This window comes from Dipodomys merriami, unplaced genomic scaffold, assembly GCF_024711535.1.
Source record: "Dipodomys merriami isolate MVZ:Mamm:240054 unplaced genomic scaffold, mDipMer1.0.p SCAF_102, whole genome shotgun sequence".
NCBI lineage: Eukaryota > Metazoa > Chordata > Mammalia > Rodentia > Heteromyidae > Dipodomys > Dipodomys merriami.
Window position 1 is genome coordinate 1388791 of NW_027202294.1, and position 27644 is coordinate 1416434.

Consider the following 27644-nt stretch of genomic DNA (forward strand, 5'->3'; position numbering starts at 1 on the left):
ATCTGACCTGAAATACAGGATAGTGGTGCACATATTGTTGATTGACTCATGGACTGTTCAAGCCACAAACACAGTTTGACTTAAAGAATGTTAGTTTGTTTGCTTAAGGGGTCAACTTTTTTCCCCCCTCAGTTGTAGGGCTTGAACTCTGGGCCTGGGAGCTGTCCCTCAGCTCTTTAGCTCAAGGCTAGCATTCTGCCATTTGAGCCACAGTGCCACTTCTGGTTTTCAGGTGGTTTATTGGAGAAAAAAGTCCCATGGACTTTCCTGCCTGGGCTGGCTTTGAACTGTGATCCTCAGATCTCAGCTTCCTGAGCAGCTAGGATTACAGGCATGAGCAACCCTGTCACCTGGCTTGGGTCAACGTTTTGTTTTATTTTTGCTGGTTCTACACTTGAACCTCAGTGCCTTGCACTTTTGCTTGCTTGCTCATGGCTCTGCTACTTGGACAACCTTCTAACCCAACTTTTTGCTGATAATTGGAGACAGAGTTTCACAGACTTTCTGCTCAGGCTATCTTCAAACTTTAATTCTCCAGGTCTCAATCTCCTAGGTAGTTAGGATTACAGGCATGAGCCATGAACTCCTGTCAGAGTCAGCATTTAAATATTGTGAATTAGCAAGGCGCCCATGGCTCACACCTGTAATCCTTAGCTACTCAGGAAGCTGAGATCTGAGGATTGTGGTTCAAAGCCAGCCCGGGCAGGAAAGTCTGTGAGACTCTTATCTCCAGTTAACCACCAGAACACCAGAAGTGGCACTGTGGCTCAAGTGGTAGAGCATTAGCCTTGAGTTGAAGAGCTCAGGGACAGCGCCCAGGCCCACAGTTCAAGCCTCACAACCAACCTCCCTCTGACCCCACAAACATCTGAGAATTTAGGCTGGTTGTTCTCACATAGTGGGCCCATTTAACTATTAATCCCCACTTCTTTAAGGCAAAATATATTCCCTCACTTAACTCACTTCACACATTCAGGTTCACTTACCTAATCTTGACACAGGTGTTTAGAATATATTAGCTGAATCTAAAGCATACAAATGCCAGGTAATCTTTGTAATAGTACCTTATGATACACTGGTTATCAAATGAGCTATTGTCTGTATCAACGTGAATAAATCATAAGTAGTTTTTCAGGGGTGACTTCCTGGACTTGAGTTTATTGGCGTCTTTTCTGTCCTCCAATACTTCTTAGTTGTATTTATGTTATCTTCTAAAACTTGCAAATGTGCCTGTAGTGCACCATGAGCTATGAACTCCTTTAGACTAAGGACCATTGTTTTGGCTTGTTAAACTCCTCTAACTTTACCACAAGTTTTTTGTTTTGTTTTGTTTTTGTTTGTTTTTACCAGTCCTGGTGCTTAACTCAGGTCGTGGGTACTGTCCCTGGGTTTCTTTTGCTTAAGGCTAGTACTCTACCACTAGAGCCACAGCCCTACTTCTGGCTTTTTCTGTTTATGTGGTACTGAGGAATCAAACCCAGGGCTTCATGCATGCTCGGCAAGCACTCTACCACTCAGCTACATTCCCATACCACCACAAGAATTTTGAATGAAGTAGTTTAATTTTATTTTTGAAAAAAAGTATTGGTGATTTTCTTTTTTCTTTCTTTCTTTTTGTTGGTCATGAGGCTTGAACTATGGGCCTGGGCACTGACTGTGAGCTTTTTCACCACTTTGGGCCACAAACAGCATCACTTTCAGTTTTCTGGTGGTAAATTGGAGATAAGAGTCTTACGAACTTTGCTGCCCAGGCTGGCTTTAAACCATTAATTTTGAGCTCTTAGTCTCCTGAGTAGGATTACAAGTATGAGCCACTGGTGCCCGTCTGCAATTTTTCTTCTTTTATGATAAACTGCTATTTTGATTAAATAGGATTAAAATATTATCTCAAAATTTTTCATTTTTCAGTCTTAAATCAAAAACAATACTGAAAATACAAGGTACTGATATATATATATAGATATAGATTTCCAGAGGGGAAAATTTTGAGTTGAATAATTTTTCTTTTGTTGTTTTCTTTTTATTTTTTATTGGCTTATATCAGTTACACAGGGAAGAAGATTTTATTGTTAAATTTTCACACTTGTTTACACTGTATTCCGATCAGTTTCACCCCTTCTATGACCCTATACTCTTCTAACAATTAGCATCCCCAACAGGTTCCATGTTCCACTTTCATAGTTGTAAATAATTATTTTGATAATATTCAGTCTTCTTTATTCTCTCCCACATACAAACCACCTGTTCTTTTTTTTTTTTTAAGTAAGTATTAGGAATATTAGAAGAATGTTTTTGTTGTTTGTTTTTCAGATAGGGTCTCACTAGACAAAGCTGGCCTTGAACTTGCAGTCCTCTTGCTTCAGCCTCCTGAGTGGTAGGATTACAGATATGTGCCACCATGCTTATCTTAGGTTTTTGTTTCTGTTTTGTTTTGTTTCGGTTTGGTTTTTGGAGGGGTTTTTTGGTACCAGTCCAGGGGCTTGAATTCAGGGTCTAGGCACTGTTCCTGAGCTTTTGTGCTAATGGCCAATGCCCTACCACTTTGAGCCACAGCTCCATTTCTAGTGATCTGTCCTTTTTTTTTTTGTATATAATTTGAGATTAGAGTCTCACAAACTTCCATGCTTGAGCTGTCTTTGAACCATGATCCTCAGATCTCAGTCCCCTTTTTAGATAGAATTATAGATGTAAGCCACCAGCACCCAGCTTAGTATTTTTTTAGCAAATAAAAATTTTAGCATGTGATTTGGGCTTTTCAAGAACAGAAGTATATTGGTAATCTTTCAAAGTCCAGTTATTTTACTTAATTATATAGCTAATAATGTTATAGCTTGCTTTACATTTGCATTACTAAATAAATGTGTTGCATGGCATCTAGCTTCCTTATTTTTAAGTAAATTAAAATTGAGGTTGTCTTAAGAAACTTTCTATATCTTATTTTTAGGTCATTTGTGGTCTCTTTGATTGGAGTTAAAACTGTGTCTATGGTGTGCTAGGGTTCTTAAATAGTTTGTAAAGTAGAAAAAGTGCTCTGACACCTGTTTATGTAAGAATTAGGAAAATTTTACTAAATTTTTTCTCAGAAGAAAACATTGATAATTACTTTTCTGGTTAAAATGTCAAAGACTCACCATCACATATCCTAATGACAAGAATGTTGACATTATTTAACACAGCATAAGGGCAAAATGACTCTTCTTGGATGTTTGGTTGGATTTTTGTTTTTCATTTAACTAGAGGAGTGGTTTTTCCTCTTTGCAATATTTTTAGTACTTTTAGATTTTACATTTGATGTTTCTGCTCTCACAAAAAAATTGTTGGAGGAATCCAACCACATATTTAAATGTCTGGGGGAAAATGACTGCACATAAAGTTGGACATGTTGTATATCTTCCAAGAGTCAGTATAGTTAAAGGGATGTGCATATACATATTCAAGTCAGTTATTTTACTATACTATAGGTACTCTTAAGTTGAAGGCAAATAAATAATCCAATTATAAAAATTACTTCCATCCTACACAAGTATTGAAAAAAATTACTTCCATTCTAAATGTACATCTAGTTATATTTTTTAGAAGTATGCAGTTGGTTCTAGTGCATAGGAATATGATAGATTAGGTGTTGAAAGATAGAAAAATGGGTTTAAATAGACTTAGCTTAAGTAGATACTTGAAAGCAGGACGAGATTTCACTAGTTGTTTTTGTGCCCTTTAATCTATCTCCCTAGCTAGTTTCAGTTTTAAACATCATTTACTTGCTGCATTCAGTTTCCATCAGACTATTTCTCCCTGGCTTAAAATTTGTAAGGTCAGACTTGGCTTATATACCAGACTCAGGTTGCCAGAAAATAAATAATGCACAATACTTAGCATATTCTCAATATCCTTGTTTAGGGCCAATTAGAGTTCATTTTAATGGTGTCAGAAGCTTCAAATTAGAAAGCAGTGATAACTCCTGTAACTAGAAATTTCCAAATGGTGTCTCTGCTCCAGCCCATCACAACAGTTTTAAAACCACTTTTTGTTTTTGTTTTTGTTTTGTTTTGTTGCTTTGTTTTGTTTTTAACAGGAGAGCCAGTGTAACTCCTTCAAGACTGGAGTGACACACACTGCATCTGCATCTGCCTCATGTGAGTTCTCATTTTGGCAGCAGCACTCTGCTAGGCTGGAACTCTGTAGAGATTTGCCCTTTATTTTTCTATAATCTGTAAGCTACTATACAGTTTGGTGCCCAAGGTAAAAAATGTGTAAGAATCCTAAATTTTCATGCAGAAAGTTTCTACTTACTGCAGAAGAACTTTCCTCTTTAGCAAAAATTCTTATATAAACAGCATCTATTGAAAACAAAGCTCACAACTTTCATTCTCACAACAAGAAACTACTTTTGAAGTGCTGGTTTTTCCTCAGATTATGGAGTAAAGATACCTTTTAAACGCTTTCAGTAGTTTCCACTTTCAAAGCTTTGGTTGTTCTCTTTATACTCTAGTTACATAACCTGAGAACACTGTGTGCTGTCCTAGTGGCTGAAACAGTCCTCTTTTTTGGACTCTGGCCCTTAAAACAATTTCTTCTTTTGTCTTTGGATATTGGCTTAGCTGGGGGCAGGCCTGAGGACCTTCTTGGAGTTAATATGTGAGCTTATATTTACTCTGAAACTGTTGGCTAGGTTTTAGAGCCATGGCAAATCAGTTTTAAAAGTTGAGCTTGGAGCTGTGTATCATCTATTTGCACACTTTTGTGAAACAAACAAATTAGAACCTTTACAGCTAGGGAAAGTCCTGAGCTCTATAGAATGAGGTGATAAATAGGCTTCCCTGCAAAATATCTAAGGCTGGCTTTATAGGGTCTGGTTGAGTAAAAAGAAATTTTTTGCTTCTTAATCTTTACTTTTTAGTAATACTAGTACTTTGTAAACTTCAGGAATTTTTTTGTAATCAGGCAAGTCAGAATAAATTGTCTATTCCCAAGGGACATTTAGAATAAAATATCTAGACCTCTATTCTACACAGTTGCAATACTGCTTCACCAGCTCTGGTTATATTTTGTATAGCTTACTAGCAGATGATTTAATGACCTGGGAGTATGGGTTACTGAAATGTTTATCCAAAGAGCTTACAAGGAAATGTCAGTAGCTTGTAGGTCTTGCTGATTTAATACAGTACTTGACGAAATAGATAGTGTTGTCAAAATGGAACTGGTAAATCTGTTTACACCTTAGACTAACAGTTTATTTTGGACAGTTGAAAGAAATAGGAGGGAGAATTGTGTGTCTCAGTATACAAGCTTAAGTTTTATGGGCCAGTGGAAAAGTTCCTAACAGTGGTTATATACCCCACCACAGAGTTTTGGATCATACTTGAAAGAATCCTAAATTTTGGCTTCTGCTTCTGCTTGTATTCAACTTCAAGTCAGCAAATGAGGATGATACATTGTATTTCTGTGAAGTACTTTGAACTTCTTGAGAAAGAGGAACATTTTAAAATGTTTATTTCTATAGGTGGAATTTGTAAAATCTTACCAGTTGACCACTTAGGAAGTTCTAGCCTGATAAATACAGGGTGACCAATGTGTAATGTTCCATTTTCTGCTCTTTTAAGGATTTGTGGTAGCCAAATGGGGATGTGAGGCTTTTTCCTTTTTTTCCCAGTAAAAATTCTGAATTTGAGCTTGAGTCCAGAATGTCTCTTAACACAGGTTTCAGTCACCAATTACTCCATTACTGTATAATTACTTGATTCACTACCAAGGGGAAATTGTTAATTTAGGGGTGAGCTTCAGTAAAAGTAATTCAAATACAGCTTTTAATCCCCCTTTCTTAGGATGTATTCAGCAAATTATCCTTTTGGAAAAAACTAGAAATTGAAAACATTTTATATGGGCCAGATTCTATAAGAGTAAATGTCAGTAAGTTTCCCCAAATAACTTACCTATACTGGAATTTTATTTCATTAAGTATTGTTTGAAATAAGTGGAACGTTGGGTCAGAGAAGTAATATTTGCTATATGAAAATTTTGTTAAAATGAGACTTAACTGCAATTTTGATGAGAGTATGAGGAAAGAGTAAGATGAGAGGTGTGAGTTTATATATTCAGACTGACTTAAATTGAGATCAGTGGGTCCCAGGTCTTACTGTCAGCAGCTCTCACTGTTAATCTGTGAACATGTATCAACTTCCTTTACCACAGTGTATATTACACAGATTTGGGAATTCTACACTTAGAGGAGGATAAAACAGGAGTTAACGTGAAGAAAGAAATGTGACTACTTTAGAAAATACATCATTATCATTCAATAAAAATGTCTTCTTGTGAAATAGTTGTAAGGAGATGAAACTCATGCATCTCCTAAAGGGTTTATAAAACAGTTTTAGGCCTGGGTTTTTTTAAATCTGATGATGTTTATTAAATAAACTTGAAAGCCTAGTGTGCTTTAAAAATTTTTTCAATTGGATTTTTAAAAATAAATACATCAGTGTTACAAGTTTGAAAGTATCTGAAAATCTTCTCTGTAATGTTGGCCACTGGTTGGACAACAACCAATGTTACTGGCTTATTTTATGTATTTCCAGGGAATATTCTAAAAGGTGGCTTCTGAAAAGGAATGGTGAATTATTCTTAAAATATTAGCACTAACTTGAGTAGACAGACTGATGCAATGAAACATCAGTTTGAGCTGTAGGTTAAAGATGGTAATAGTGGGTGGAAATTGTAATAATATAATGATGTAGTTACATTATTATGAAACTAAAAGAATTGGATGGATATTTTTTCCTCATTTTGGTGTTTAGAAAACTAGCAGGTCTTTCTCTTTTTCTTTTTAGTGCGTCTTACTCCTAGAAGTTGCTATCCTAAATATTTCATTTGGAAGAAGCATGTTTAAAGGAGCAACATTTTCTTTATGCTGAACTGCAGTGATTACTCTAAAAAGTTTTTGTTTTTAAATTATGGAAAATTTCAGACACAGTAGAAGAGAGAAACCTCTGTACTAGGAAATCCATGTTATTCTTTTTTAACCTGTTCCTTTAGCAGGTAGGAGAAGTGTGTATTCTTATTCACACTTGCACATTCCCACCTGCCACAATTATGTCTCAGTAATAATTCCTGAATGTCTAATTCCCAGTTGACATCTAGATTTTCCTGTCACAGACATGTCTTTTTTTTAATCATTTGTTTGCATTAATACTTCTGAAATATAATTTTGAAGCTTATAACATTGCTAGGACTGATAAGAAAACAGATAAATATGACAGGTAGAACAAATCTGCTGATTAGAAGAGTGTTATAAAACAACTTTCAGGCCAAAGAAGAATTCTGGAAAAAATATTGTTGAAAATAATAACAAAAAGAGCTTATTTTTCAGATTGCTGCATCATTTGTGTATATCAGGGTAGTCTTCAAGAAATACCTATTTCTTTTACCTAGTTTCTCTTTATATATATCCTTATAGTTAAAGTCACAGATGTGCACATTAGGCTTTCCACTTTAGGTGGTAGGGTGGGGGGAAATGTTTAGAACAGTTTCCCCAAAATTGAAAGAAGTGTTGTGAAATGTTTCAGAGTTCTTATGTCTGTTACTCCTGACATAATAGGACTTATTTTTTTCATGAACTTGAGTTAAGTTCTCATAATTGATGGGGGCAATACAGAATGTAGAGTCTGAGGGAAAAGAAGAAAAATGACAGATTGAGGAGAAAGAGGGAATTTAGAAAGAAAAACTCATTCATTTGCCTTCTCTTTTAATGGGCTGTGTTTTATTCTGACTAATGAGAACCTCCTCTTTGTGCAGTATACAAGTCCCCGGAGTATGAATCCCTTGGCTTTGAGCTTACTGTGGAGAGACTAGTTTCTATTGGCTATCCCCAGGAGCTGCTCAGCTTTGCTTATGATTCTACATTCCCAACCAGGTAAAATTTCAAGATTATTTCAGGTTAAGACCATTTCCTCTATTGCCAAAATTATTAATGCTGAATTCATTCCTGACTAAATACAGAATACACTAAATAATTCTTCGTTGTTTGTGTTTGTGTTGGTATTGATTCTAAAATTACTATGAACTTTCTGTACACAGGTGTAGTACTATTCCATCACCATGAAACCATTATATCTTTTGTACTCTTTTCTGGTTTGTTTTGAGCAAGGTCTCTCTTTGTAGCCCAGGTAGCCCAGGCTGACTTTGAGGTTTGTTGTTGTTGTTGTTGTTGTTGTTGTTCTGAGGCAGGGGGGTTGGTTGTAGGACTTGAACTCAGGGCCTGAGTACTGTCCCTAAGCTTTTTCACTCAAGGCTAGCGCTTTACCACTTTAAGCCACAGCACCAGTCTCACAGACTTTGCTGCCTGGATTGGCTTTGAACTGTGATTCTCAGATTTCAACCTCCTGAGTAGCCACCAGCTACAGTGTGAGCCATCAGCACCTGGCTTTGGCTTTGAACTTTTGATCCTCTGGTCTCTACCTCCCAAGTGCTGTGATTGTAAGCATGTGTTCTTTTTCCTTTTAGCAAAATTGTGTGTGTGTGTGTTTGTGTGTGTGTGTGTGTATGTGTGTGTGTGTGTGTGTGTGTGTGTGTGTGTGTGTGTGTGTGTGTGTGTGTGTGTGTGTGTGTGTGTATGTATGTTTTGGTTTTGTTTGGTCATGGGGCTTGACCTCTGGGCCTCAGTGCTGTCCCTAAGTGCTCTACCACTTGAGCCACAGTACCACTTCGGGTTTTCTGGTGGTTAATGGGAGATAAGAGTCTTATGGGGGGTTGGGAAGGTGGCTCAGTGGTAGAGTGCTTGCCTTGCATGCATGAGGCCTTGGGTTCAATTCCTCAGTACCACATAAGCAAAAAGAAAAAAGCCGGAAGTGGCGCTGTGGCTCAAGTGGTAGAGCGCTAGCCTTGAGCTGAAGAGCTGAGGAACAGCACCCAGGCCCAGAGTTAAGGCCCCACGACCGGACTACCACCTCCCGCCCCCCCGCCCCAAAAAAAAGTCTCATGGACTTTCCTGCCCGAATTGACTTTGAACCGTGATCCTTAGATCTCAGCCTCCTGAATAGCTTGAATTATAGGTGTAAGCCACCAGCCTCGGGCTAAGGGTTTGTTAGGAAAAATAGAAAAAGAGAAACATGTCTTGCTTCCCATGTAGGAAATGGAGTTAAAGATGCAAAATGGTGGTTCTTTTCTGTAGCTTTTTTGCTCTTGGAGCTGGTAAACACAAGTGGTCATGTCAGTCTAGTAACTCAATCCTTAGACAATAATTTTCTCTTAATAACAATGAGGCCTACCTCAAACACTGGTAACTGTAAGGTCAGATAAGCCTTTTATTTTTGTCTTTACCCATTTATGAAGAGTTCTCAGATTTTTACCATTTTAAAAAAGACAGATTTAGGTAGTCTTTTTAAAATCTTCTAACAGAATAATTCGGAAATAAAAAACACAATTACCTTGTCTCCTTATCTCTCTATTCTGCCTCATGTCCCCATGAAATGGCTTTGGTCTCTTTTAAGATTAAAAGTAGTATAGAGGATTAATGGTCTGTCATTTATGGTTTCTTCATGCTGAGAATAGACTGATGGCCAACAGATTGGCCATCCCTGGATAAAAAGGGAATCAAAAAAGTCATTTCCCTATCTTATTTAGGAGGAGACTAGGGGAAATTTATTTTGCAGACTTCCGAAATCAGAACCAGAAGATGATAAGGATCAGAAGATAATCAGGTATTCTTTACACTTTAGGTTAGGAGTAGTACAGTGAATCTTTTGACTTTGGAGGCTCCATCAATACTGGTTACTGTCTGGATCTCCAGTTTTTGTCACCAGGAATGGATGAGAGCTTCCCAGTGTCCACGAAAAACTCATGAATCCTGAGATCCATATATAAAAAGAATGTCAGAATGTCTCACAAAAGGATAGTCTTACAAGGTGAAAGTTTAGCATTGATTTTAGAATTAACAGGGTCTTTAAAGGAAGGAGAAATGGAAAAGGAGAGAGAAACATTTCCTTCTCCCCATGCAGGAAATGGTAGTTAAAAAGACTGCTTTTGTGTTCCTGAGTTGGGCTTAGTGTATAGAAAAGACATCCTTAAATGTAGTAAGCAGTAATCATAGATAGCCCAATCTGGCCTTCCTTTGGCTGTTAGAGGGCATTTATATGTTTTGCTAGTATGTGCAACTTGGTAATCAGAGCTTTTTTTTAGTTTGTGTTTCTGGACTTGATGGGGAAAATTGAAGATTAAGGAAGATAGTGTTTATTTGAAATTCTGTCATATGCCCCACATACAGCATCTAATAGAGGGAAATATTAAAGACTAGCTCAGTTTCCAGGGAAATGTAAAGACTATTTTAGAATAATTATCAATTATATCATGAGGAATTAGAATTTTGCACCTGTTTGATTGAGTCCTTAATCCCAACAGAAAATATCTGTGATTACTAATGTGTCTAGGATAAGTGTTTTAGTTGCTCTTGAGATTTTTTTTTGGATGTGCAATGGGGATTTTTTTAGCTTTGCAGTGCTGGAAATCAAATCCAGAGCTTTACAACTGCCAAGCAAATGCTCTACCACTGAGCTACAGCCTTAGCCATGGAATTCGATTTTGATATTCTGTTCACTTAATTTACTCTCTGTTATATTGTTTGAGGACATACTGATTTTCTACAAAGGCTGAATTAGATAAAGCTGGTTCATGGTGATTGGTAGTGCCACATCAAATTATTGCTTATGTTATTTACCACTATCAATAATGTCTTCCTTTTCATGTAGAGGACTTGTCTTTGACACACTATATGGAAATCTTTTGAAAGTTGATGCCTATGGAAACCTCTTGGTTTGTGCACATGGATTTAACTTCATAAGAGGGTAAGTACAAAGATCCTTAAGCCTCTTTCTAGTATTTTTATAGTTAGACAATATAAAGATGACATTGTCTCTACAAATAAACTTTCTTATTTATTTATTTTTTTGGTCAGTTGTGGGGCTTTAACTCTGGGCTTGGGCGCTGTCCCTCAGCTCTTCAGCTCAAGGCGAGCACTCTACCGCTTGAGCCACAGCGCCACTTCCTGTCTTCTAGTGGTTTATTGGAGATAAGAGTCTCACGGACTTTCCTGCCAGGGCTGACTTTGAACCAGCGATCCTCAGATCTCAGCCTCCTGAGTAGCTAGGTTACGGGCGTGAGCCACCAGCGCCTGGCTACAAATAAACTTTCTTATCCTGCTTTTTATATAAGGATAGATGACATTTGTTAGACAGAACCCAAACTAACTTACAGACATATTTAGTAATTACTTTCCTTTAAATTCATCTGAAAAAGCTAATCTTGAAACTTGTTTGAAAAAAAAAAACTGTAGTTTAGATTTGAAATTCTCAGATTTCTCTTCCCCTGCTCCTTTTTATGGCTCTGTCCTTTGAACTCAGGGTCTTATGCTTGCTAGGATGGCCCAATGTGTGTAGTCCTTATTTTCTTTTTTTTTTTGGTCCGGTCGTGGGGCCTGAACTCGTGGGGCCTGGGTGTTGTCCCTCAGCTCTTCAGCTCAAGGCTAGCACTCTACCACTTGAGCCACAGCGCCACTTCCGGCTTTTTTTCTTATGTGGTGCTGAGGAATTGAACCCAGGGCCTCAGGCATGCAAGGCAAGCGCTCTACCACTGAGCCACCTTCTCAGCCCTATTTAATTTCTCCTTTTAAATGTATTGCTCAGGTCGTTATTCAAAAGAGATATGTGTGTGCCAGGCGCTGGTAGCTCATGCCTGTAAACCTAACTACTCAGAAGACTGAGATCTGAGGATCACACCTCAAATCCCTGGCAGGAACGTCCTGAGATTCTTATCTCCAGTTAACCACCAGAAAACCGGAAGTGGTGCTATAGCTCTAGTGGTAGAGCATTAGCCTTGAGCTGAAGAGCTTAGGGACAGTGCCCAGGCCCAGAGTTCAAGCCCCATGACCTACAAAGAGAGAGAGAGAGAGAGAAAGAGAGAGGAGAGAGGAGAGAGAGAGAGAGAGGAGAGAAAAAAAGAGAAAGAGATATGTGTGTAAGAGTTTTTGGAGATGTATGTAATGTTATGTATTTGTCAGTCTTGGGGCTTGAACTGAGGGCCTGAGCACACTGTCCCTGAGCTTTTTTGCTCAAGGCTAGCTCTCTACCACATAAGCTACAGTGCCACTTTCAGCCTTTTCTGGAAGTTTATTGGAGATGAGAGTCTCACAGACTTTCCTGTCCAGGCTGGCTTTGAACTGCGATCCTCAGATCTTAGCCTTCTGAGTAGCTGGGATTACAGATGTGAGCCAGCAGTGTCTGGCTGCCCAACTGTTCTTAAATTTTTAACGAATATCTTTAAATTTTGGGTATTTTTTTGAGCAAAGCATTAAAACATGGGGTTAAAACTACAGAGTTTAGTACCCTAAATACAAATAAAAGGCAGGGTGAGCCGGGCGCTGGTGGCTCACGCCTGTAATCCTAGCTACCCAGGAGGCTGAGATCTAAGGATCGTGGTTCAAAGCCAGCCCGGGCAGGAGAGACTGTGAGACTCCTATCTCCAATAAACCACCAGAAAACCAGAAGTGGCACTGTAGCTCAAGTGGTAGAGCGCTCGCCTTGAGCTGAAGAGCTGAGGGACAGCGCCCAGGACCAGAGTTCAAGCCCCATGACTGACAAAACAAAAAACAAAACAAAAACAAAAACAAATAAAAGGCAGGGTGGTGTTTCCCAATGGTCTCAGCTACTCAGGGAGACCCTGTATCACTGAGCCTTGTGTGTGGTCAAGGAATTTGATGGTCAGAATCTAGGTTACTTAATATGACCTCATCAACAAAAAACAAGAGGCAGGAAAGTACTGGAATATAGATCAGTGGTAGAATGCTTAAGTAAAAGCTGCTTGCCTTGCTAGCTAGTATCATCTCTAGCACTACAAAAACAAAACCAGAAGCTAGATTCTTAATTTTTAATATTTCCAGTACTGTTACTAATTTGGACTTTTCCACCCTCATAAACAGCAGGTAAAATTTAACACCTACTACTATTCTTGATGAAATATAACAATTTTGTCTTTAAGAATCTCAGTATTGCAATTTGACAACTTGTAGCTTCCTATTTTCTCTACTTACTGTAGTGGGTCAGAACAGCAACTTTGTTTTTCTCACGCTAGTCTTGTATTTAAGATCCTCTTCTCTTACCTCTCAAATGAAGAACTGCAACTTTTAAAACCAAAGTAGGGCTGGGAAGGTGGCTCAGTGGTAGAGCGCTTGCCTTGCATGCTCGAGGCCCTGGGTTCGTTTCCTCAGCACCACATAAGCAAAAAGAAAAAAGCCGGAAGTGGCGCTGTGGCTCAAGTGGTAGAGCGCTAGCCTTGAGCTGAAGAGCTGAGGGACAGCGCCCAGGCCCAGAGTTCAGGCCCCACGACCGGACCCCCCCCCCCCCAAAAAAAAAAAAAAAAAAAAACAAAGTAGATTTTATCAGTGTCTATAATAGTTTCTCTTAGTGGGCAAGTAGTAAAAACTCTATTGTTGTTATTAAATAACAATATCTTTTTTTATTGCCAGTCCTGGGGCTTGAACTCAGGGCCTGGGCCACTGTCCCTGAGCTTCTTTTGCTCAAGGCTAACACTCTACCACTTGAGTCACAGCACCACTACTGGCCTTTTCTTTTCTTTTCTTTTCTTTTTTTTTTTTTTCGGTCGTGGGGCTTGAACTCTGGGCCTGGGCGCTGTCCCTCAGCTCAAGGCGAGCGCTCTACCACTTGAGCTACAGCGCCACTTCCGGTTTTCTGGTGGTTTATTGGAGATAGGAGTCTCACGGTCTCTCCTGCCCGTGCTGGCTTTGAACGGCGATCCTTAGATCTCAGCCTCCTGAGTAGCTAGGATTACAGGCGTGAGCCACCAGCGCCCGGCTTACTACTGGCCTTTTCTGTTGATGTGGTACTGAGGAATCGAACTCAGGGCTTCATGCATTCTAGGCAAGCACTCTACCACTAAGCCAAATTCCCAGCCCAAGAACATTATCTTTTGGCAAGTAATTTTTTTTTGGCTATAGGACTTGAACTCAGGGCCTAGGTACTGTCCCTGCAACTTTTTGTGCTCAAAGCTAGTGCTCTATCACTTGAGCTATGTCAGTTTTTGAGTGGTTAATTGGAGATAAGAGTCTCACAGAGACTTTTCTGCCCGGGCTGGCTTCGAACCATGATCCTCAGATCTCAGCCTCCAGAGTAGCTACGATTACAGGCATGAGCCACTGGCACCTGGCTTGGCAAGTAATTTTTTAAGAGTCTCAAACTAACTGAAACTAACTGAGCTTCCTTGAAATCTTAAAATAGTGTCTCTCTGACAATTCAATCATCTAATATACTTTGTTCAAATGACTTTACTGACATTAAAGAGACACAGAGATGTCTTAGATATACTCTGTGAGAATAATGTGAAATAATATACACCTTGACATAAGGGAGTGATTAGAAGGGATAAATCTGCCTTTCTTTCCTTTCATTCCTTTCTTTCTTTGCAGTACTGGTATTTGAACTCAGAGCCTTGTGTATTCTACCACTTGAGTCTCTCCCCTGGTCCTTTTCTTTTTATTTTGCTTTACTTCTAGGATAGGGCTTTTTGAATTTTTGCCAGAAGGCTTGGCTTGATCCTCCTACCTAGACTTCTGTCATAGCTGGCATAACAGATAAAAATCGCCATGCCTAGTTTATTGGTTGAGATGAGAGTCTCACTAAGTGTTTGCCACAGCTGGCCTAAAACTTTTATTCTCCTGATCTTCACCTCCCAAGTATCTAGGATTATAGATGTGAGCCACCTCTCCTGACTTCCACTTTTCTTTTTCTTTGTTTTACAAGGTGATGTTTAAGATTCATGAGCTAGGCACTGTGGCTCATGCCTGTAGCTATTCAGGAGGCAGAGATCTGAGGATTGTGGTTCAAAGCCAGCCCGGGCAGGAAAGTCCTGAGACTCTTTATCTCCAATTAACCACCAGAAAACCGGAAGTGGTGCTTGATAGAGTACTAGCCTTGGACTGAAGAGCTGAGGTACAGCACCTAGGCCCAGAGTTCAAGTCCCATGACTGAAAAAAAAAAATCATGAATATCAGGAAGCAGGATTTAAGCAAAAAATAATTGCTGTAGTATAGTATAAGCTCTTTTATATACAAAGGTCACTGTTCTTAAAATTTTTATTGAAGGCAAGCCAACGTTTTATTTATGCCTGAAAAAGGATTTTGTTGTTAGTGGAAGAGAAAGTAGGGAAGAAAAGAAAAAGAAACAGTTCAGTAAATTAATTGTATTTTATTTATTTTTTAGTAAATTAATTTTAAAACCAAATTTACTAGCTCAAGATTCATAAACCACCTCTCCATAGTATAATTTCAAAGTATTTTCTTTAGGAATACACTTAACAGTATTTTAAAAAATAAGTCATTTATGCTAGGGGCCATGGCTCATACCTATATTTCTAGCTACTCAGAAGGCTGAGATCTGAGTATCACAGTGCAACATAGAAGACATAGAAGTTTGTGAGACTCATCTCCAATTAACCACCAAAAAGCTGGAAGTAGAGCTGTGGCTCAAGTGGTAGAACATCAGCCTTGAGTGAAAAAGCTAATGATCAGCATCCAGGCCCTGAGTTCAAGCCCCAGGACCAACACACACACACACACACACACACACACACACACACACACACACACCACACACACACACACCACACACCACACATGGATTAAATGGTTTGGCTTGCTTATTTGGCTGGCACTCTATCCCATCTCACTGTTTGCTGGTTATTTTGGAGATAAGGTTTCATAGCCACTGGTCCTGAGTCATTTCCCAGTGACCTTAGTATAAAACATCATCATCTGGGGGCTGGGAAAGTGGCTCAGTGGTAGAGTGTTTGCCTTGCATGCATGAGGCCCTGGTTTCGATTTCTCAGTACTGCATAAGCAGAAAAAGCTGGAAGTGGTGCTGTGGCTCAAGTGGTAGAGTGTTAGCCTTGAGCTGAAGAGCTGAGGGACAGTGCCCAGACCCAGAGTTCAGGACCCACAACCAACCAAAAACAACAACAACAAAAATCATCATCTTACTGGGGAAAAGTAATGGAAGGGTGACATTGTTCAAAAAAGAAACATACTCATTACCTGACAATGTAATGGTAGCCCCTCTGTACAACACATTAATAGTAACAATAAAGTTATTTTTTGAAACACATCATCATCATTTAACTTTTGTATTCTTCATCCCCCATACCCAGTAAGTTACCTTGGCAATTTTCCTTGAATACTTTTTTTTTTGGTGCTAATACTGGGGCTAGTAATCAGGACCTGGTTGCTGTTCCTTAGCTCTTTTGCTCAAGGCTAGCACTCTAACCACTTGAGCCATAGCTTCACTTCTGGCTTTATGGTAGTTAACTAGAGATAAAAGTCTCAGACTTTCCTGGTCCATCCAGCTTCAAACCTTGGTACTCACATCTCAGCCTCCTGAATAGCTAGGATTACAGGCATGAACTGCCGGCATCCAGCTTAAAAATATTTTTTTATGGGTTGGGGATATAAAATGTCTACCTAGTGAAGCATATAGAAGGCCGTGGGTTTGATCCCTAGCATTCCAAAAAGAAAAAGAAGATAAGTACATTTTTTCCCCCTCTGACTCAAGCTAGGACAAGCCCTACTCTTTTCATCTGTACTACTGTATAACTACCAATTGATTTCCCATTACTTGAGCTCTGTGTCAGTCGGCTGTCTGCTGAACAAGTTACTCCAAAACTTGGTGGCTTAAAGCAGTGACCATTTAGCTCAATTTTTAAAATTTTAGCTTGGCAGAATGGTAACATGCCTATAGTCTTAGCACTGGTGAAGCTGAGGCAGGTAAATCACTTTTGAGGTTAGCTTACATAGTGAGGTCCTGTCTCAAAAAACAAAACAAATGGGAGGTGGGGTGGAGGTAGGGGTTAAGTTGAGGAGGTGGGAGGGACAGGATGGTAGGGGAAAAACAAAGGAGGAGGCAACAATGTTGGATAAGAAATGTACTCATTACCTTGCTTATGTAACTGTAACCCCTCTGTACAGTATTTTCACAATAAAAAACATTTAAAAAAAAAAAAAGAGGACTGGGAAGGTGGCTCAGTGATAGAGTGCTTGCCTTGCATGCATGAGGCTCTGGGTTTGATTTTTCAGTACCACATAAGCAGAAAAAGTCAGAAATAGTGCTGTGGCTCAAGTGGTAGAGCACTAGCCTTGAGCTGAAGATCTGAGGGACAGCACCCAGGACCAGAGTTCAGGCCCCACGACCAACCAAAAAATAAAAATTGGGCACTTGGTGGCTCATACTGACAATCCTAGCTACTCAGGAGGCTGAGATCTAAGAATCATAGTTCAAAGCCAACCCAGGCAAGAAAAATCTATGAGATGCTTATCTCCAATTAACCAACAAAAGTGCAGAAATAGAGCTGTGGTTCAAGTGTTGACCTTGAGTAAAAAAGCTAAGGGACAGTGCCCAGGCCCTGATAAGCCCCTAGTAACAGCATGAAAAAAAATTTTTTTTTAAGTTAGCTGGGCAATTCTGGGGTTACTCAGTTAATCCCTATGATCTCTTTTATGTGTCTGTCTGTGGTTAAGTTGATAGATCAGTTGGCAGCTGATCTAAAGTGGCCTAACTTACATGTCTGGCACTATGCAGCTTTTGGCTAAAATGCCTTCATATTCCTTTTTATCCTCCAGCAAACTATCTCACTCTCATTCACAGAGAAATCTCAGGGTTCCAAGTGCAGCAGGAGAGGGCAAATATTTTCTAAATTTCTACTTGTATCTCAAGTTGCTGTTTATACCTGTATTGCTATTTATATCTATGTTCAAGGATGGAGAAATACAAACTGAGCTTCTAATGGGAGGAGGCACAACGTTGCATTGCAAAGGGACAGGAAGAATTTATGGTAATTTAAAAAATACATCTTATGCTGGGCGCCGGTGGCTCACGCCTGTAATCCTAGCTATTCAGGAGGCTGAGATCTGAGGATCGTGGTTCAAAGCCAGCCCCGGGCAGGAAAGTCCATGAGACTCTTTATCTCCAATAAACCACTCAGAAACCACCGGAAGTGGCGCTGTGGCTCAAGCTGTAGAGAACTTGCCTTGAGCTGAAGAGCACAGGGACAGCGCTCAGGCCCGAGTTCAAGCCCCACAACAGACCCAATCCCCCCCCCCCCAAAAAAAAAAATCTCATTTTCTTTCTCTCATCCTAAAATTGCTACCAACTTAATGTTTTTAGAACTTGGTGAAAGCTTAGTTTAATCCCCCTACTTAACAACTGTAAGTAGCATCCTCTTATTTTGAAGTATAAGAGCAATAGCATGATTTTTTTCTTGACCCATATTTCCAGCTGTGTTTCTCTCTGTTCCACATGCTCAACTAAATTTGTACTCGTTTCTGAACTGGTCCAATTAGCCTTTAGGTCCCAACTTATACCACTTATGTGGATCCTTGCTAGATTGTCCTTGCCCCATTCTTAACATTCACTTCCTTCTACCTTTTAAGATAAAAACAGTTTTCCTTAGTGTTTTGTAGCTTTCTTGTAGTGGTTGTGTTGTTGCTTTACACTGTTAAAATTTTAAGGTATATGACTCATCTACCAGACTAAGAACTTCTTTTGGGGGGGGGGGTCATGGGGCCTGAACTCTGGGCCTGGGCGCTGTCCCTCAGCTCTTCAGCTCAAGGCTAGCACTCTACCACTTGAGCCACAGCGCCACTTCTTCTTTTTTTTTTTGCTTATGTGGTGCTAAGGAATCGAACCCAGGGCCTCATGCATGCAAGGCAAGTGCTCTACCACTGAGCCACCTTCCCAGCCCAGACTAAGAACTTCTTAAGGGATAGAACTTGAGCTTGCCTCACCTTCATAGCTGCCTATGATTAGTTAGTTTTTTGATGCACATAACCATCAGAATATTTGAACTAAATTTGAACATGAACACTTCTATAATTACCATGTTAATGTTTTGAATGTCAGTTAATTTTTAACCTTTTCTTTCAGGCCAGAAACTAGAGAGCAGTATCCAAATAAATTTATCCAACGAGATGACACTGAACGATTTTATATTCTGAACACATTATTCAATTTACCAGGTAGACTCATTCTATGCTTATATAAACTGATGCTTTCTCTTCTTTCCATGATCATTTATCTTTGCTCAAGGGAGATAATGAAATAAGTTTAAATTATTTCATATCTAGCTTATGAATATCTATTCTTCATTTTTCAGAAACCTACCTGTTGGCCTGCCTAGTAGATTTTTTTACTAATTGTCCCAGATATACGAGGTATGTATATACTACAGTTTTCTTTTTCCAGTTGATTTTTTAAAAAAATTAATGTACAGGGTTTTAGAGAACTGGCCATTGTAGGTCTTTTCTGCTTTTCTGAAGTGAATTTAGTGCTAGTGAGAGATGCCACATTGCCAGCCTGAGAGATGGGACAGCACCAGCAGCTCCATGCAGGCTCTCACCTCCCACACGGCCCCTCTCCTTGCCAGTGTGCTGCAGCCATGTTTGGAAGGGACCACTTCTGATTGGCTTCTCCTGAGAATGAAGACGGCCAGCAGAGGTGCTAATTGTGACAACTGAGTGGGAGGTTTGTGTGATGATTATCTGTCCAAGCAGAATTACACTAAAACCCCCCAACTCATTTCACAGCAGCTACCTAGGAGCCATTCAGTGATGGTAATTTAGTTTCATTCCCAGGCCCAGCAAGATTTCCTTGAGGAATAAATGCTATTTATCTTCCTGAAACCAAAATTTTGCTAAACTTTTAAACCAGCTAGCCTTTCCTTTTGAAGGAATTGTTTAGTACTGCTCAAAGTATAACCATATATGTCAAGAGTTGCTAACTTCTTATCTTGGGCCTTATCCAGCTTCAAGGTATTCGGTGGAAAGCTGAGTCACTAAGCTAAACAGAAAATAGACAGTACCTTTGTACCCAGGGCCAATGTCAAAAAATCAAAGTGGAAAGAATCTAAATGACCAATTTTAAGTTCTAAATGTTTCTTTAATGAGAACCTGTTTGTAAAAAGGGACAAGTAAAACAACCTGATATTTTAGTTTCCATTCAATATATTATGCTGTCATTTTGTATTTGTTTAAAATTATTGCATTCCATTGAACACTATGGCCATTTGTAATGGCCAAAAATGATTTTCATTAGGGAGTAAATATTTTCATAATCAGCCGCAGCCTATATACACAATGTGACCTGGAACCTTTAGGCCCCCCGGGCAACTTATGATAACTCATTTTATTTACTCTTTTGGATTCCCTGTCATGTTCTTCTCATTTTTCTGTAGCTGTGAGACAGGATTTAAGGATGGGGACCTCTTCATGTCCTACCGGAGCATGTTTCAGGATGTGAGAGATGCTGTGGACTGGGTTCATTACAAGGTACCTAGAAGCTGCTTCTTTACTGGCTCACAGTCAGGCATTAGCTTTGAAAGGACAAATGGGACAGAATTTTTCTTCTGTTTAAGAAAGTAGGAGAGGAAAGCATGGGACTTGCCCACCTAGTGATTATTCTGGGATACATTTGCTTCTGTCTGATTGTCCCACCACCCTTTCCTCAGTGGCAAAAGCCTAGCTTCTTGATTTTATTGAGTTTTCATTTTTCAAACTTAGAAGAGATTTTAGAGTATGAAATTGTACTTAAATTATTTATGGATAATAGTTCTTTGTTTTTGTCTTTTTGTTGTTTTGTTTTTGCTGGTCCTGGTGCTTATACTCAGGGTCTAGGTACTGTCCCTGAGCTTTTGTGCTTAAGGCTAGTGTCCTACCACTTCAGCCACAGCTCTGCTTCCAGCTTTTGGTGGTTAATTGGAGATAACAGTCTCGGGGAATTTCCTGCCCAGGCTGGGTTTGAAATGCATTCATCCAATCTAAGCTTTCTGAGTTGCTACAATTACAAGTATGAAGATTATTGCCTGGGTCATCCTTTGCTTTTTGTTGTTCAAATACTTCTTACTTGACTAAGAATATTACTACTTAATATTAAATTTATATTTACTACTGGGCACTGGTGTCTCATGTCTGTAATCCTAGCTACTCAAGAGGCTGAGATCTGAGGGACATGGTTCAAAGCCAGCCGAGGCTGGAAAGTCCTTAAGAGTTCTAATCACAAAAAACCAGAAAAGCTGGACGCCGGTGGCTCACGCCTGTAATCTTAGCTACTCAGGAGGCTGAGATCTGAGGATCATGGTTCAAAGCCAGCCCGGGCAGGAAAGTTTGTGAGACTCTTATCTCCAATAAACCACTAGAAAACCGGAAGTAGTGCTGTGGCTCAAGCGGTAGAGCGCTAGCCTTTAGCTGAAGAACACAAGGACAGCGCCCAAGCCCAGAGTTCAAGCCCCAAGACCAACAAAAAACAAAAAACAAATTAAAAAAAACCCACATAAACCAGAAGTGATGTTGTGGCTAAAAGGGAGCTCAGGGACAGTGCCCAGGGCCAGATCAAGCCCCAGGACTGGCAAAAAAAAAAAATTGTATTTACTATAAATCATGCAAAAAATTATATTTACTATAAACCATATGAAATCTTAATTTCTAAATTAAAATAGAAGTAGTTTCATATTTGAAGATATTTTTCTGTGATTTTAACTTACATTTTCTATTTTGGTAAATAATGTAAATTTGAGTTGATAGTAAATATATTTTTTTTACAAACTAAATATTAAAAAATGACTTTATTCTTTTCTTAGTTCTTTTTTATTTTTTTTTGTAGGGCTCCCTTAAGGAAAAGACAGTTGAAAATCTTGAGAAGTATGTTGTCAAAGATGTAAGTATGAGGGAGAAGTTGATCTGTATAGTTTATTTTACCAATCAAAGAAAAAAACTCAAGCATATCTATTTATAGTGACATGGACAAAGAAAGATGTTTCCTTGTATGGCTTTTCACAGGTATAATCACCCATGATTTTCACCCAGATCATAGGCTGTTTCTCCTGTTTGTTGATAGGCAAGAAGACCCAGAATTTCTTTTTTCCCTTTGGCTCTAATTGTCATAATAGCAGCTCCAAGATTACTTTGTGCACAAAAAAGGACAGGAGGTATAGCTCAAGTGGTAGAGTACCTGCCTAATAAACCCCATCATTGCCCCCCCAGAAAAGTACCTAAAAAGATCAGTGAAAATCTTGGTAAATTTTTAAAAATTAAAGTTAATAGGTGTTTTACATGTTAATTTTTTAGTATAGATTATGTGCAGTTAAGATGCTACTATTAAGGAAAGTTGGATGGAGAATAAAGAGTTTGTTTTTATTGCCATATGTATATATAACATTATTGTAGTAATATGTAGTATATATGAATGTATTTTCACAGCTTTTCTATAAACTAAACACACAGTTCCAAGATGACATACATTATTTTTCTGTAAAGTAAAAGAAGCAGTGCAGTGAAGGTTTCTTGTTTTTAGTATACTGCCTGTTTTCACTTCCCTCTTACAGTTTCTAGAAAGAACTAGAGAGAGTTCAGGAGTATTTGTATAGGAACCTGTTTATTGTGAAATGAGGAAAAGGTGTTTTTCTTTCTAGGCATATCAGGAATTAGACTTGCCTTAATTTATCTACGGGTGGGTATGGACATATGTAGGTTGACTTGCATATATCATTTCATTCTGCTAAGTGTTTTATAAAACCATATTATACACAATCTAGTCATATCTAATAATCTCCATATAGAGATCCACAAATTTGCTAGTTATGTTTACAATCAACTTCTCCCTTAAATCATACACTTCAGGAAATTACAAGACAATTTAAACTCTTTCCTGAGACAGACTCAAGAAGATAGATAACTGTTGTTAATGATCATATAAGTCTACATGTTATATGTCTGTATTATATGTGTTAATACTTCATTCAAATGGCCTTTTAATCCATAGGCAAATTCTAGTATATGAGTATCCTCAAGGGCCAGTGTAAAAGTATTTAGGGCTGAGTATGGTGGTGCATGCTTGAAATCCCAGCTGCTCAGGAAGTGGAGGTACAAGGTTACAATGTTAGGACAGCCCAGGCAGAAGCCTGAGACTTTATGATCAAGTGATAGAGTGCTTACCTAGCAAGTATGAGGCTCTGAGTTAAAAACCTAGTACTGGGTGGTGGGAGGGGCAGAAGTATTTTGTGTTTTGTTCATTATCATATTTTATTTCAGGGAAAGCTGCCTTTGCTTCTGAGCCGGATGAATGAAGTAGGGAAAGTATTTCTTGCCACCAACAGTGACTATAAGTATACAGATGTAAGTGCTTAATATTCAAATTTACTTACATAGAGAAGTTATTTTGGTGTAAAGAACTAAAGGTTCTAAGAAGAGAAGTTTATTAAGCCAGTTGAGGACACTGAGATCTGAGGATTGTGGTTCAAAGCCAGCCTGGGCAGGAAAGTTAGTGAGACTTTTATCTCCAATAAACTACTCAGAAAAAGCTGGAAGTGGCTCTGTGGCTCAAGTGGTAGAGCACTAGCTTTGAGCACAGAGAGGCTCAGGGACAGTGCTTAGGCCCTGAGTTCAAGCCCCAGGACTGGCCAAAAAAAAATGTTTATTAAATGAAGGTAGTTTCTTGCTATCTTACTTTGAAAGCAAAATATATAGGATTACGACCATATTGGAATTATTCTAATTTTTAAAATATTTTTTGATTATTTTCTCTGATTCCAAGTTGAAGGTTTTAATTTAAGGGCTATCTAAAACATTTTTGTGATTAAAGTGGCTGTATGTCTTGGAACATCATATGTGTACATTTGAGAAACTACACTGTTGAGAAACTACACTGCCATGGGAAGCTCTGCAGGATAGTTGGTAGAAAGCTCTTTTGAACCTTAGCCATTGAAACTTACTACTACTTAACTTTACACATGACCTTTATGATTAAAACACATGGGAAAACTGGTTTAACTCCTTACTAATTTTTCTGAAACAACTACAAGATAATAGTTCTTGCAAGAAGTTCTGTCCTCCATGGGCTGGGAAGGTGGCTCAGTGGTAGAGCACTTGCCTTGCATGCCTGAGGCCCTGGGTTCGATTTCTCAGCACCACATAAGCAAAAAGAAAAAAGCTGGAAGTGGTGCTCTGGTAGAGCACTAGCCTTGAGCTGAAGAGCTGAGGGACAGCGCCCAGGCCCAGAGTTCAGGCTCCACGACCGGACCCAAAAAAAAAAAAAAAAGAAGTTCTGTCCTCCAATTCTCTTTATGTAATACATTATTTCCATGTGAAGTTTTAAGTCTTTTCTATGACCCTCCTTTACTCTTCCAAGTATGTGTTCTAAGAAAACTTGGGACATATGAATCAATCTGTACAGAAACATCTGGAAATATATATTTTCTTGAGAATGTGAATTGTTTTTTTTTTTTTTGTTTTTTTTTTTTGTATAATGAGGCATTTATTTTTAGCTTCTACTGGCAAGATTTCATCCACTTTAGAGGAAATAAGAGCACAGTGGATCCTGTATTGAAAAAGACATGTTTTAATGAAAACCTTGTTTGGGTTTTTTTTAGTTATCTTTCTTTTACAAAAGTGATACACAGATTTCATGTTGTTTGTTTTTTCCCCAGAAAATTATGACTTACCTGTTTGATTTCCCACATGGACCCAAGGTAATATAATAGTGACTTATTAGACCGTTGCTTTAGTATAATAATGCAGTTAAATCATTCTGGAAAGAAATGGTTAGGGACTCACCTAGAAAATTTGTGGTTTTAAAACCTATTGTCTAATCTTCATTACCATTAGAAGTAACACAGGACTAGTAGAATTTAAATTACTAGCAGTTCAAATACGAGAAATAAAAGAGATACATAGTTCTTAGTGGATAGGCTCTTAATAATTTTATGCCTAAGAACTTCTGTGCAGAATTGTTAAATTTGTATGAGAGTGAATAAAAATTTCAAGTTAAGGAAGTTTGCAGAAACAATTTGAATTTGTATATTCCTGACAATATAGATTGTGCAGTTATTACTGAGAGGAGAAAGCTTCATTCTTGTAATATTTTAAGGAATACCCAGTGTAACTTACGTACATACTTGGAGAATTTTAGTTGTAACCTTTTATGAATAAGCATTACCAAATCTGTGTTTTGAAACTACCCCACATTACAGTGTACAGTGACCTCTAGCTTGTCCTGACAAGTTTCTGCTGTGATTCCATTTCAGAATGGAAATAATTTTAATGGACATAACTGCTACATTATTGTTGTGTTTACCTTGCAATATGTACTAAAAGCCAATGTTGACCTACAGCAATCATTCTGAGAACAAAAGCAAAGTATGAGCAAACTTGCATGTATTAAAGTGCTGTATAATTCTGTAGTCAATGAATGTTTTTAAAATTAGTATTAGTCATTTATTATTTACACCTGCATGTTTCCAAAAAGATATCACATAATTAGTCATAGGTTTTTATAAATTACGGACTCTTTGTTATGCTTAGTATTTTAAAATTCCTTTCATTTAACTGAGATTAAATATGGTGCCTTAAGATGAAAAGTTATCTTTTGGCTTTTGCTGGCTGTCCTTTCCCAGCCTGGGAGCTCCCATCGACCATGGCAGTCCTACTTTGACCTGATCTTGGTGGATGCACGGAAACCACTCTTTTTTGGAGAAGGCACAGTACTACGTCAAGTGGATACTGTAAGTCAAGAGGGTAATAGGGTCTGCTAGCACACTTTCCTCTATGTTTTCTCCTTGCTCTACATCTTTCTTCGTAAGATGTATTTTACTCACAAGTATTTTTAACTTATGGCCCTCTTTGAGTTTTAAATTAAGTTTTAGTCTTAACTGAGGTAGCCTGACACACTGCTAATTGAAAAGAATAGGCACCATTCATTTGGCTGCCTGGTGAAGTAGAAATGTGGGTAGAAACAGTGATAGGATGATAAGGTAATACAAAATGTGTTCTCTTTCACATAGAAAACTGGCAAGCTGAAAATTGGTACCTATACAGGCCCCCTACAGCATGGCATTGTCTATTCAGGAGGTGAGTTGCAGACTTCCCTTTATTTACTGTATTTGTACAATGAATGTTGTCTTTGCTCAGACCTCATTAATGGAAAATTTGATGTCACCTACTGAATATAGTTCAGTTACCTACTAGTATAATGTGTTAAAGGGAATGAGGTCTATTTTCATTAAAAGGATCAGCTTTCCCACTTATTCTGCCTACTTGAGGCTTTTTCTCTAGGCTCTGGAATCATTTGAGGAGTTTCTCAGAGAGTTTCCAAGGAACTTATGTGGGTTCAGATACATATTATGTTAGGAGTTAGGAACAGTAGAACAAAAGTCAGCTTAGTGACAGATACATGCTAAAATGTGGTGGCATTACTTTTGATGGTTATATTCATTAAATCTGAGTACTACTTAGACTTGCTGATTGGTGCTCTTGGTCAGCAGAGTATAGTAAAATGAGTCTTTGTCTTTAAGAAATGTCTATTCCTCACATAAATTATAAGAGTGAAATTAGTCAGAATTTTATAGTTATTGTACTTTGCTGGCTTAAATATGGCAACAGTTCTGCTTTATCATTGTTCATTGTTTTAGGCTCATCTGATACAATCTGTGATCTATTGGGAGCCAAAGGCAAAGACATTTTGTATATTGGAGATCATATTTTTGGAGACATTTTAAAATCAAAGAAACGGCAAGGGTGGCGAACTTTCTTGGTGATTCCTGAACTTGCACAGGAACTACATGTTTGGACTGACAAAAGTTGTAAGCAACAATTCCTTTTATTTTATAAATCTCTGACTAGTTTATAGCTAAATGTCCAGATTTGAATTGATCCTCTTTGATAAACTATTACTTTGTATTATTGTTACACAAAAGATCAAAGGGTGTTAGGCTGATCCTTTTATATCTTATTCTTCCTACTAGACTATTTAACAATTTTGCACAAGTCTAGAATTTGAAAATGTAAATAAATCTATATCTATCTTCAACTCCTTATATCCCTGAGGATAAATACGGAATGTTAGTATCCTGAGAGATGTTACAATACCAACTAATCTGTGAACTACCACTCTGCTATGCAGTATTTCTCCAATGACATCTAGTAGTCCTGGTCTCGCTGCTCACAGCCCCTATCTGTGATTCTGGGGCAGTAACAGCTCTGAATATTAATCACTTCTTGGTATTTATATTCTCTTCTGAGAAGTAGAGAATGGGGTCATGTTGTATTCTTGAACTGAGCCACACGCATTGTGTGTATGAAGTACATATACTTATTTGAGGTACGGATATAGATAAATATAAAGGTCTTTGACACCATTCTCCATCCAGTTCTAGTGAACGTCACAGTGTGGTAAAAAGTTATGGACTAGAAATTTGACCTCCTTCTCCCAAATGGGACTCCTAAACCAGTTAAGGCTGATGAGCCTTAACTGAGGTAGCATGTATATAAAGAAGGTAGAAGTAACAACCTTTCTCAACCAAGGCTTCTCTTCTGAACTATAGAACATAGAAAAGAATTTCTTTTCAGTTACAAAATAAATGGATGCATTGACCCAAGTTGAGAAAGGCTACAACATCTCAGAAACATGTAGATGCTAGTTGCTACTATTACTATTGTCTTAGACTATCAGTAGGATAGAGCATTCACATTTTCAACTTTCCACCTTTGAAGTTTTAGAAATCTGGGTGATTTGGCTCTATTTATTGGACTATGACTCTGAGCAGGCCACCTAATTCTC

General features: G+C 38.4%; 1 protein-coding gene across 6 annotated transcripts in view; it reads left to right on the top strand.

Annotated features, from left to right (window-relative positions):
* Positions 1-27644, top strand: part of Nt5c2 (5'-nucleotidase, cytosolic II) — a 148346-nt gene that overhangs the window by 113878 nt on the left and 6824 nt on the right. For 4 of the 6 annotated variants that reach the window (XM_069994265.1, XM_069994256.1, XM_069994273.1 and 1 more), the window contains 11 exons: positions 7786-7903; positions 10734-10829; positions 18966-19057; positions 19195-19252; positions 20272-20365; positions 21696-21749; positions 23123-23206; positions 24517-24558; positions 25483-25590; positions 25870-25936; positions 26497-26667. In XM_069994265.1, the coding sequence (XP_069850366.1) occupies positions 7786-7903; positions 10734-10829; positions 18966-19057; positions 19195-19252; positions 20272-20365; positions 21696-21749; positions 23123-23206; positions 24517-24558; positions 25483-25590; positions 25870-25936; positions 26497-26667 (984 nt within the window). Of the gene's footprint in view, positions 1-4069; positions 4131-7785; positions 7904-10733; positions 10830-18965; positions 19058-19194; positions 19253-19473; positions 19563-20271; positions 20366-21695; positions 21750-23122; positions 23207-24516; positions 24559-25482; positions 25591-25869; positions 25937-26496; positions 26668-27644 lie in introns of those variants that run through there. The other 2 variants (XM_069994291.1, XM_069994299.1) reach the window with 2 other exon arrangements.